The 12,499-nt window shown below is 53.0% G+C and overlaps 1 protein-coding gene across 17 annotated transcripts in view; it reads right to left on the reverse strand.

Annotated features, from left to right (window-relative positions):
- The window catches only part of KIF1A (kinesin family member 1A), a 148,187-nt gene that overhangs the window by 53,606 nt on the left and 82,082 nt on the right, over window positions 1-12,499 (reverse strand). For 12 of the 17 annotated variants that reach the window (XM_065410667.1, XM_065410666.1, XM_065410665.1 and 9 more), the window contains 4 exons: window positions 12,218-12,366; window positions 11,480-11,658; window positions 9,238-9,375; window positions 1,506-1,624 (listed from right to left, as the gene is read on the reverse strand). In XM_065410667.1, the coding sequence (XP_065266739.1) occupies window positions 1,506-1,624; window positions 9,238-9,375; window positions 11,480-11,658; window positions 12,218-12,366 (585 nt within the window). Of the gene's footprint in view, window positions 1-1,505; window positions 1,625-7,973; window positions 8,229-9,237; window positions 9,376-11,479; window positions 11,659-12,217; window positions 12,367-12,499 lie in introns of all 17 variants that reach the window. The other 5 variants (XM_065410653.1, XM_065410652.1, XM_065410651.1 and 2 more) reach the window with 2 other exon arrangements.

A 12,499-nucleotide genomic window follows, 5' to 3' on the forward strand; every position in this document is an offset into this window, starting at 1 on the left:
CAGCACCACACTAATGCCCTTGCTAGTTAAGCAGATGATGGCCCAGATCATAAAACCATGACATGACATGGCAAAGTTTTCAGTTCTTTGCAAGACCATCCTATTAGAATAGCTTGTGTGCATGTGTGAGTTGGGGATAGTGGTTGTACTTGCAGAGCAGAATATGTACCTGAAACGAACAGTACCAGAAAAAAGTATTGCTATTAATTTTTCTCAGCCCTAGATTTATCATGAATAGAGCCAGAGCCTGGTGGAACTGACCCCATCTGTGAATCACCTTGCTCAAGGTGACTGATAATTCACAGATGGGTCAGTTCCACCAGGATCAGGTTCTATTCATGCTAAATCTATAACGGGCCCCACTTCCCCTCGCATGCCATGAGTGAGAGGTCCTTCCGGATCAGGTTGGGTCCAATTGATGGGGAAGCCTGGAACTGAATTGGACAAAATAATTTTCTTCTCATCCCAGGAGACAGCAATTTGTCCCGGTAAGGCATGGATCTTGGAACATATTGACACAGGCACACGGGAACTGATGCTGAATTGATTTACACCACGTGTAACCCACTGAAGTCAGGCGAGTTGCATGGGGTGGGAGCAGCACACAATACAACTCACAGAGTGATGAGTGCCCTCTTGTGGCAGTTCTAATGACAGTACAGGAGATGCCTATTGGACTACAGCACCCACAATTCCTGCGAGTGGAAGCTTGATGTCCCTGTATTACTAGAGCAGAAAAACATTGCATGGTGGCCTGTGAGTGGCATACCTCCTGGCAAATCCTGTGTGTGTGCGCAATACTCCACTGGCCCACTTGGGGCGGGGGTCTTGTGCACAATGCAACAGGGAGAGCAAGGTCTAAAGCAGGGGTGGCCAGCCTGAGACGGAACCAGAATTTACCAATGTACATTGCCAAAGAGCCACAATAATACATCAGCAGCCCCCCATCAGCTCCCTGCTCCCAGCGCCTCCCACCCACTGACAGCCCCACCGATCAGCACCTCCCCCTCTCTCCCCGCACCTCCGGATCAGCTGTTTTGTGGTGTGCAGGAGGAACTGGGGGGAAGAGGGGAGGAGCGAGGGCATGGCAGGCTCAGGGGAGGGGGGCGGGAAGGGGTGGAGTGGGTGCAGGGCCTGTGGCAGAGCCAGGGGTTGAGCAGCGAGCACCCCCTGGCAAACTGGAAAGTTGGTGCCTGTAGCTCCAGCCCCGGAGTCAGTGCCTATACAAGGAGCCGCATATTAACTTCTGAAGAGCTGAATGTGGCTCTGGAGCCATAGGTTGGCCACCCCTGGTCTAAAGAAATGCTTAGGCTGTGGACTAATGGATTGGTGCCACCAGCCCAAGCACACAGCACGGGGCTCATCACGCTCAGGAAAGGGCATATGTCTCCATGAAATGTAATGGCCCTGAGAACTGGCTCTCCAGACTCACTATGGCACTGGGGCAAGGCCAGCTCAGAGCATCCGCCTGCCACTGGAAACCCATTGCTGCTTGCCCAATGTACCTGAGATAGCCTGGACTGCCACGCGCAGGAAGCCTTTCACCTCACCCTTCTCGCTGACGATGGCAACACGGTGCACTAGCGGCACTGGGTACAACAGGTTGCTGAGATACACGAATGCCCTGAAAGAGTTAAGTAACACAGGAGAGGGGTCACTGCGCCCCCAGCCTGGGGTTTCCAAACACGCTCCGTGGCCAGATGGCAGCTGGGCTCACAGTTCACCGCTCACATCACAACATGGTGCTGCAAAGCAAAACTAAAGAAAGGCAGCCAGGGTCAGCCGGAAGTGTGTGTGGGGGGGGACTCAGCGTGCTTAGGACAGGCTGGTGGGAGGCAGAGCTACAGTAACGTCAGGTTCCTGCGAAAGTGGCAGCGAGTTAGTGAGCACCAGCATACCTCTCGGCCTGTCATCTCCCTTGGGCGCGACAGCGTCGTGGGGAGGGCTGAGGAGGGGGCTGTGTCGGTGCAACAAGGAAGCTAGAAAGAGGACCTCTTGCTGTGGAGAACTGGAGAACTAGGACGGAAGGTGCTGTGAAACAACCACGGGTCTGCTGCAGATTAAAGGGTGTGGGGAGGGGGACGGGCAAGAGGGGACCAGGGTGGGCAGGGGGAGAGAAGGCAGAGGAAGAGAGAGGCAGGAAGGAAAAAGAAGAGGAGAAGGGGAGGAGAGAGAGTGAAGGAAAGGAAGTTCTTGGTTAGAGCACAGAGCCTCCTGCAGACAGGCTGGGAAATGCAGACACCTGTCCAGAGTCTGAGACTGAGAAGCTATTGCAATGGTGGGTTTTCAGCCTGCTTTAAGAGAGGCCCGGCACATCCCCAGGATAGTGTTTGAAAACCTATCCCCAAGAGGGGCAAGCCTGCCTTCAAACAGGGGTCTGCTCAGTCAGTGCCCAGCTGGTAGAGCCTCCATGCAACAGCCAGGGGGCGGGGTTCAGGCTCCCCCCGGGCTGAGCCCCAGAAAGCACCCGCCTTGTGAACGCAGCTGGCTCCTCCGAATCAATCACCCTGCTGTGTGCTGAGTAGTACCCTACTGCCATGGAAATCAGCACGGCTGCCTGCGGAGTAAGGAGTGCTCGAAAGGCCCTATGCAGCCGTGACACCAGACCGGGAGTGGACAATGCTCAGTGAGTCACACCCAGGAACCACAGGCCAAAACCTCAGCTGGTGTAAATCAGTGGAGCCCCACTTACTATGCCATTTACCCCAGCTGAGGATCTGGCCCTGCGAGTTCAATGCCCAGGCAGCTGGGCAGATGTGGGATGCCTGAATGCATGAGTGACGATGCTGACACCTCACTGTACCAGTTATGAACAGGGGCCAGCAGGAGGCGGACTTAGACCTGAAACCCTCCCCTGAGCACTCCCAGGAGGAGAAGCTGCCTGTCAGGCTGGCGGGGAGAGCCCCTTTCCTTGGCCAGACCAGCACCAGTTCCATCCCCCCACCCAGAAATCAGATACTAGCTCTAACAGGGCTTTCTTTATGCAAACGTGGTCCTCGTGGAGGGTTCGGTTGTGCCCTGGTGCCACACAGCCATTTGGGGAGCACACGGGAGTGGGGGCTGCCATCCCACTGCACAGCCACATTGGGCCCTTCTGGGTGCTGGGGCTACCTGCCCACCAGCAGCCAGGGGACCCGAAGGAGGGGTGGCGAGTGAACACTGGCTCCACCCCCTATGCGCTGGCTGGCTGATACAAGAGGAGGAGTGTGCTACATTGGCAATGGCTGCAGCAAATCACTCCCCACTACCACCCCAGGACAATCACGTCTGCCTGAGTCGCGGGTGCCTTCCCTCTATCCCCTGGGCTCAGCCTAGGGCTGAGTCTCACCCTAACTAAACAAGCAAGCAGCACAATGACTATGTTCATGTACACGGAGAAGCTGGAGGCTGCCTGGAACCCCGAGATTTCCAGACGAGTGATCTGCTCCTGCTTCCCAGCCCTTGAGACCCTATCTGTGCTCAGCACTTGGGAGGCAGCGTTTTTGGATGGCAACTGGCTCCAATCCCTCGCTGCTATTGCCTCTGTACGGTGATCCAGGACAACATTTTCAAGAGTGGCCAGTGCCTTGGAGCACTTCGGTTTCTGGTCATCCAAGCTGGGGATCTGGCGCTGGCGAGAGTCACAAATGGTTACCTACTCCAGTGCACCAGGAAGAACTGGATCAGTGGTGGAATGGAGTACATCTGGTCTGCACTTTAACACCCGGGTGAAACTGTACTCTGATGAGAACATTAATCCTGGACAGTAACTGAATCTTCACCTGGCACTGGTGCTGACTGAAGACTGCATCCCTACTCTCTGGCCCTTTACATTGTGAAAGTACAAAAAGTTCTGAGAGAGAAAGGCAGCCAAAGAGAGAGGAAGACAGCTGCAGTTTGTGCTGTCTCCTTGGTGGTACTCACGTCATGTAGGCAATCGCAATCCAATCCGAACACATCCAGGATAAGAGAGGACACTGGGGTGGAGACGGGGCTGTAGGTGATCTTAGTTCTGGGGGATCAGTTTTGCCTTGTGCAGGGCACACTCTGGAGCAGACTACTGATATGTGTAACAGGTGACTTTTAACGTTGAAAACTTGCACATTTAAACTTCATCCTTAAAACCGTAGGCCTGGCAGCATCACACTTCCCCTTTCAGCGAGGTCATCGGAAGGCTATTACCAATTTGCCATCTCTTCTTGACTGAGGATTAAACTGCTAAGATTCTACCTGTAATTAGACCAGAATTTCGGAATGCAGCCCAGAGTCCAGTCTCAGCCAGATGCACCATCCCCTCTTTGCTGCTGTAAGGACATTTTCAGATGGCCATCACTGGAGCTAGAACCAGAACCTTGAAAAGGATTTGGAAGCCATGGCAGAATGTGGTACACCCATCGGTCTGGGCTACCCAGAACCTGGGCCGCCGCATTCTGAAGAGTTTGAAGCCTCTCTGTGGTCTCCCTAGAACCACAGAAATATAGGGCTGGAAGGGACCCCAAGAGGCCATCTCGTCCTTCCCTCTGTGCTGAGATAATGTCGCAGGAAGCCTAGCCTTGCACTGGTGTAAACAAGTATCCCCATGACTAGGCCCACACTGCAGTCTGCTGGCTAATCAAAACTGGGATAGGTCCTTGCTGGCCACCGCCTCTATTTAGGAGCAGCAAACTGTTCACCAGTGTCTCAGGACTGCACCTCCCCTTGACGATCAGAGGGCAGGTGCTCTCAAACAGTGGGCAAGGCCATGGATCACATCAGCTCCTCAAAATGCTTCCCCCTTTCCTATCCACATCACCTCTGACTCATAGTGAGCCTGCTCAGCTGCCTTCCATCCAGGGGCTGAGTTCTTTCACAAAGCTGCAGCATGCCTTTGTCCAGGGTGATGAGAACAGGCAACAGAAGTGGGAGGTTCCTTTCAGCAGGAGTTTTGTAATGACCTCAGTCCACAGTGGCATTGTGTGTGGTCAGCATATTCCATCATCAGACTAAACTTGGTACTGGGTGTACAAAATTCCTCCCCCCATAACTTTTACTGTTGTTTGTAGCTGGTCTCCAGATTGGAAAAGCAGACTGATAGGCAGCCATCCCCAGCCCGAGTCTGAAGGAGTGCAGTGTGCAGCCTCTACAGGACTGCATCATACTCATGCTCTGATGAATGGAGTGGCATAGGTTTGAAGGAAGCAAAGCCACTATATTAACAAGTATCGCCACACAGAGTAGCTAGGGTGCTTCTTCAGAGGGAGGCAACCAAGATTCTGTGACTATCCCTATGTGGTCAGCTTTGTTATCTGTACATTTGGCTCCAGCGCCCTCCCTCAGAGCAGAGGTTTGACTGCTGAGCTGAAATATCATCGTAAAGCCTGGGTGATTCCTGCAGCAAGGGCTCAATCCTGCACCCGGGGAAGTCACGACAGTGATCCCTTTGACTGCAATAGGTGCAGGATCAGGCCTCAAATGTCCAGAGGAACTTATGCATCTTGGGGCCTGAGTCAGCTCCCTCTGGAGTCAATGGGAATCTTTCCACTGACTTCAGCGGCAGTTGAATTGGATCATTAAAGCACAAGGCAAGAACCAGCTTTAAACCCCAATCCTACAAGGTGCTGAGCCCTTCCTGGAAGATGCAGAGTATCTTCCGTTCCCAGTGAATCACCTCATAAGATGGAACTGCAGGGTCAGAGGATCGGAATCCTCTTGAGTGTCCGGGATCAAATAAGGTGCCATGCTCGGGGGGAAGGAGAGAATTGAGTCTGGCACCCACCTGAATCCTCTATGATGCCCTGTATTGGAGATGGCTTTACTTTGGTGTCTGTGAATACAGATCTGACTCTGGGCATCTTGCAGAAGGATCATAAGCCTGTTAAACTTCCATCATAACAATATGAAAAAACAGGTGAGCACATCTTGAAGCAGACTGAAACCAGAAAGGTTGAAGAGGGAGGAAGAGGAAGAGAGGAATAGGGAGAGGGAGGGAATATGTCACTAAAGGAAAAGGAAGGAGGGCAGAGACACTAACCACAAGATTGGTGAGGTGCAAAGATGGCATGCTCAGACCAAAGAAAAGCCTTTCAAAAAGAAGACAAAAGTGAAATAACCCCCAATTTTTGCTCAAGCTTTGGAGAGAGAGCCAGCAGCTAAAAAAGAAAAAGAAAAAAAAAAGAAAAAAAAAATAAAGAAAATAGGGGGAAAACTAATCAAAGACAAGGATCCAATCATAAACCAATCCAAGCACACTTCACGAGAAATGTGATCGGCACAGCTGCTGCGCAGGGAAAGCCAATTCTGTGTCTGACTCAAAAGAATTGGGAAGATTCAAATGGAAAAACCTCCCAGGAACATCCCACAGGATGGGGGGTTCGGTTCATCTGGTAGTTTGGTTTGTTTTTAAAATCTCTGATTCCCCCAAGAGGAAAAAAAAAGTGGAAGAACCCAGCTCTTTCAGTCTGAGGCTGCAGTGACTCTTATCCCATCTTCCTCTCTCTCTTTTCTGGTCCCTTCTCCTCCCCTTCTCGGTCCCATTGCCCAAGTCGCATTGGCTGGAAAGCAGAACTCAGTTTCTTGCCTAGGCTTCTTGCTTTCACAAACATATTTGCAGCTCACAGGTCAAATTACGACCCAGTGTAAATGGAAGCAATGCCACTGACTACAGTGAAGCTGCAGCTGCTTGCACCAAGTCTGAATTTGACCCAATTTTTAAAGGACAGGAGTCCCTGAGACAACTATGGGCAAAACCTCTTCTTTCCCCTTGGAAAAGTCTGAAGCAGAACTGGGCTATCTGGTGCCATGCTTGGCAATTTCAGGTGGTTTTCTCTAGCAGAATGAAATGGTGGCTGATTGAATCAAACATGTCACCAATTTCACAAAATCTGGAGTTCTTTTCCAGAATGAGCCATTGAAACATTCTGTTTTCACTAGCAAAAGAAAAAAAACAATTCTCTTTCCCTTTGGGCAGAGTCCACTCCCAGCCCTGCAGGGCAGAGAAGCTCTCCCCACTCCAGAGCTTTTCTCCAAACCTCCTGAAAACTTCTGGCAGCTCTTCTTCCCACACAACACTTTTCTGCATGGCTCTAGTTCGAACCACTGCAGAAAACAATTTCCATCCACGTGCTGGCCAAAAGCAGTAGTGGTGGCTTAAAAATATATGGCTTTTATAAAAAAAAAAAAAAAAAGATAAAATCCTCTCCCTCCACAGCCCTTGGTTTTAGCTTTTGAAGCCAACCTTATTCCCCACAGCTCTTCCCTGAGTCATCTGGGGAAATCCCACTCGCTACCAACTGGACCTGCCTGCCTTGTAGTACTGTGCTCACTTTCTGCACCTCCCATCTCTTCCTCACACACCGCTCAGGGCCACTGGCTGCCTCTGAATCCTTCTTCTAACGATCAGAACTGATGGGCCTTCTCTTACAGTTCACTGTGCTTGAGTTACACCTTGGTCTCTTGGCCATTCCACCACTCCCCAGAAGCCTGTACGTTCTCCTCTTGCTGGTGAGGATCTACGTCAGAGTCATGCATGGGATTTCCATTCCATGACTGCAAAGATGTGACCCTCACAACCCATGCAGGAGCAGAAGGCCACCCATTTTGCAGACATTTCATCATAAATGTTTCCAGCAGTAAATTAGAACTGAAACATACCTCTGTGTCATCACCACACAATTCTCTATCACATGAAACTCTTCTCTTTAAAGAGACCATATGAATCCAGTGGCTACTCAATCCTGGTCTCCGTTGACTCTGTGATACCTGTCTTGAAGCTCATTCTAAAGATGAGCTGGCTAGAGTAGCCTCTCCCTTCTTCGTTTCCTATCGACACTTGGCTTACCATCACACTGACCAGTACACCTGCCCTGCTGGCCATCTCTTTAAGGACACTGTTCAGCTAACCCATCCCGAGTGCCTGTGGAACGCATGCCCTCAACATGGGAATAGTGTCAGAAAGCAGTTCTCTCGTACGAAAGAGCTAGTTCCTTCCCAGCATGCTCTCCTAAAACCTCACCAACCTTCCTACTAAACTGAACAGGGGGGAGCGGTCGTAAAATGGATCCCGGCCATCATACAGCGGGTACTCCGGAAAGATGTCTTCCTCCAGGTCCTCCTCCTCCTCCTCCTCCTCCTTCCCCACGTGCTGCTCGTCAGCAGGCTCGGTGATGTCGGAGTCGGGGTTCGAGAAGGTGGGGGAGGGGGTGAGATCAGCCATGCGCTCGCTCATGCATGTGTTGAAAAGAGGAGAGCTGTTGCAGCCAGAGATATCTGAACTAAGGTTAGTACAACAAGATAGAAGACAGGTTAACACCAGCTATTCCAAACAGAAGAGAGAGAAAGAATAGGCTTTTTCTTTTACACCAAGGACCATCGCTATTCAGGAGGGGAGTGGGAAATAAGACCTGCCTGTCCAAAGTGTATTACAAAGAAGCCCCCAGTGTCGCCAGCTAACAACTGGTGTGAAAGATGGGAACTGCCACCTCGGACTTTGCAGAGGATTCAGCAAAGCAGGAACGTAGCTCTGTCAACTAAGGCCCCAGTAGAGTGCCCACTGGCATCAAGGGGAGTCCTTCCACTGCTGTTAACTGGCAAGGATCAGGCCTTGACTGCACCAATGTTGGTCACGTTCGGCAGCACCCTACTGACAGGACCGGTCCCTTCGACACCTCCTAGCTGACAGCACTGTGCCCTTCCAACTGGCAGGTGGGAAGCACATGAGGCGACATGGCACGTACAGTACAGCACACCAAGATGTTCAGATGCCAATGAGCATGCCTTCATGTGTGCACACAAACACACATCCATGGACGTGGAAACCTGACAGCAGGGTTCTCAACCTGTCCCCTTCCACAGCTCTGTTTCCATCATGGGGCCACACAAAACCCACCCAGAATCCCCCTCCCACGCTGCAGGATGGGTAGGGCAGGGGGCTGCCATCCCCAGGTTGAGAGCTCGTGCCTTGTGGTTATTAGGCACAGCTTCAAAGAAGGCGATGGGAAGTTCACCACCAACTCACTGTAGCAGGGCACCGAATGCCTGGCAGCAGTAGGGGTCCCAGAAAATCATTCCTGAGTACCCATGCAGAGGGCAGAGAAAAGTGATTGCGGAAAATAGCGCTCCTTGGATATTGGCTTGCTGCCTGGTGGAACCCTTTCACCCACAGCAGCCACTATGGTCTCTCCGCACCGCACCAGTTGTCCCTATCAAACCAAGCAACGTTTCCTTCTGTGGGTGTGTTTGGATTGCAGATGGATTTAGAAAAAGGAGGAGCAAGGCTCTCACCTGCCAACCAGTCTGAACCAGGGGAAGCGGTCGTAGAAGGGATCTCCACCGGTCACGACGTTGTCACAGTCCTCAAGGATGCTAGAAGGCACTTCTGCTGCCCTGTCGTACATTTCACGCATCAGGTCCAGCCGCTGTCTGCAAGAAGAAACAGAGAGAAACAGATGTACACAATGAGATTTAAGGATCTAGATCAGCTTCCAGCCCCTTGAGCACTGAGTCAGAGCCACACACACCAGCCCTGTAACACTGTACTTCTAGGGTATCCAATGTATCACAGCCACACACACCACCCCCGTACCACTGTACTTCTGGGGTAGACAACAGACAAACAACCTGAACTACAGGAATTGAATTCCTGCCCCCATGCTGCAGTTATCCTATGAAGGGAAAACCTCTCCATCCGTGCATGGTGTGGAGTGGGGAGAGCTGTAACAATAGAGCTAATGGAACCATGGGGATCACATGGGTGAGGAGGTATCAGTTTAGATCAGGGGTCGGCAACCTTTCAGAAGTGGTGTGCCGAGTTTTCATTTATTCACTTTAATTTAAGGTTTCACGTGCCGGTAATACATTTTAACGTTTTTTAGAAGGTCTCTCTCTATAAGTCTATATATAATATAACTAAACTACTGTTGTATGTAAAGTAAACAAGGTTTTCAAAATGTTTAAGAAGCTTCATTTAAAATTAAATTAAAATGCTGATCTTAAGCCGCCGGCCTGCTCAGCCCGCTGCGGGCCTGGGGTTCCGTTCACCTAGGCCGGCAGCGGGCTGAGCGGGGCCTGCAGCCGGAACCCCGGCTGGCAAGGGGCCAGCAGCCAGAACCCCGGGCCGGCAGCCAGAGTCCCATACCAGCAGCGGGCTGAGCGGGGCCGGCACCCCAGACCATCAGCGGGCCGAGCGGCTCAGCCCGCTGCCGGTCTGGGGTTCCGTCTGCTGGCTCCTGCCAACCAGGGTCCCGGCTGCCAGCCCGCTCAGCCTGCTGCCAGTCTGGGGTTCTGGCTGCCGGCCCCTTGCCAGCTGGGGTCCCAGCCGCGGGCCCCGCTCAGCCCGCCGCTAACCTGGTGCTCAGGGTGGGGGGTGGGGATGTGGGGGGTCCAAGAGTCAGGGCATGGGGTGGGGGGGGCTGGGTATGTGTGGGGAGTGCAGGAGTCAGGGCAGGGGGTGTGGGGAGTGCAGGAGTCAGGGCAGGGGGGTGGGGGGGGGCTGGGTATGTGTGGAGGGTGCAGGGGTCAGGGGAGAGGGCTGGGGGCGTGTGAGGGGGTGCAGGAGTCAGGGCATGCGGTATGAGGGGGCTGGGTATGTGTGGAGGGTGCAGGAATCAGGGATGGGGTCGTGGGGGGGATGCAGGGGGCTGGGGTGCAAGGGGGGTGCAGGGGCCAGGGCAGAGGGCTGGGGGTGGGTGGGCTGGGATCAGGGGGGTGCTCCCAGCCCCCTGCCCTGAGCGGCTCACGGCAGGGGGCTAGAGAGATACGCCCCACTCCTACCCCCTTCCCCAAGGCCCCGCTCCTACCCCCCTTCCCCAAGGCCCCGCTCCTGCCTCCCTTCCCCGCCTCCTTACCGGTCTGAGCAGCGAGGGCGCTGGGGCTGCTCTTCTCCCCTCCCTTGCAAGGGCCATCAGCGGCAGGGAGGGAGAAGAGGGGGGGCTCGATGCAGCACGCTGGGGGAAGAGGCGGGGGAGGGAGAAGCTTGGCTGCCGGCAGAGCCTGCTGTACAGCAGCAGCCGGCAGAAGCAAGCTTGCTTCTGCCCCCTGCCCCCACCAGACAGAGCGGTAGGCGGGGGGCGGAGAAGAGCGGGCTGGGTCGGGCAGGATTTTTAATGGCACGCTGCTGCCTGCCGGGGTCCCGCTCAGCCCGCTGCGGGGTTCAGCAGCGGGCTGAGGGGGACCCCGGCAGGCAGCAGCATGCCATTAAAAATCGGCACGTGTGCCATAGGTTGCCGACCCCTGGTTTAGATTCATAATGAAATACATTGCTATTTTGTATGCTATTTAGCCAGTATTGTTGTTCACTGATCATTCTTGTTTATTTGTGAAGGCAGTGGTAATAAATGTGCAAGGGATAAACTCTCACTGATAGGCGTGTGCATGCAACTTCAAACCAAGGGGCTAGGACCACAAGACAGGAGACTCCACAACTCTACTCTTCTTGTCCTGAATGTGTCCTGAATGCCTGCTCTCAGCCCCACCCCGCCCAGTACAATACGCGTGGCTGTGCCACAGTACCTCTGCCCCACTCTACCTGAGTTTCTCCAGAGTCCAGTAATGTGTTGCTCCATTCTTCTGGTCCTGCACCTCCACAGCCACAATGGTTCGTGGGAAGGGCCGTTTCTCTCGGTCTTTGGCAGCATTGGGGGGCAGCAGGTCGGGAGGCAGAGGGGAGTAAAGAGTGTCTGTGAGGAGGACGAACTGGAACTGGACCTGGGAATGGACAGAGGGTTGGAGAATCAGTATGTGTGTGGAAGGCTCATGGTGAATGGGGATCCCCAGCCAATGCCTTTGGACTGTTGGCATCGATCCACTCTGTGTAACTCCTGAAATGCACAAGGGGCCACCCCAGACCTCGGGGTAAGCAGGTGTCAGTGACTTCCATGGAGATATACGTGCTTACGCCAGGTTCGAATCTGACCCATTGCTTTTGGTAGAACCTGTAATATGGCTCATCTAGGAACACGTTTTCTGGTCTTTGAGAGCCCCAGCCCTTGACCTCATTCACAGCTTTGCCATCTTGCTGGTACATGCAAGCTGATGAGACTCTATTGAAGCAGAGGGCTGCAATTTCTGTCCCATGTGCTCACTGTTTGTGTACAAACACCTCTTGGTTTGGTAATCACTGGGAAATGCATGTGCTTAGCTCTGCAACCAGCAACCATGAGGAAGTGGAGGCATCCAATTTCCTCCAAAAAAATGGAAAGAAAATTCAGTTACATAACTCAGGGGTAAAATCCCGGAGAGCCTGAGTGTGACAGAAGGTGCTTACTTTCTTCTTCAGCTCCACGCTAATGGCATTGGCCTCCTTTAAGAAAATTGCATTGCCCCACAGAAGGTCCCGGAGAGACGTGAATTGGTACCACTTCCACTTCCTGAAGGCCCAGAGGGCCAGCTCAAACTCCCGCTCAGTCCACTGTACTGTTGAGACAAAGAGACAAGGTCACTTTCTTCAAAGGACACCCCCGACTCTCCTCTGCCCACCACCACTAACACCAACACTCATCCACCCTTGATTCCATCCAGGCTGTGGAGAGGTTTTCAGAGATTCCAA

Source organism: Emys orbicularis, chromosome 9 (genome assembly GCF_028017835.1).
Source record: "Emys orbicularis isolate rEmyOrb1 chromosome 9, rEmyOrb1.hap1, whole genome shotgun sequence".
Taxonomy (NCBI): domain Eukaryota; kingdom Metazoa; phylum Chordata; order Testudines; family Emydidae; genus Emys; species Emys orbicularis.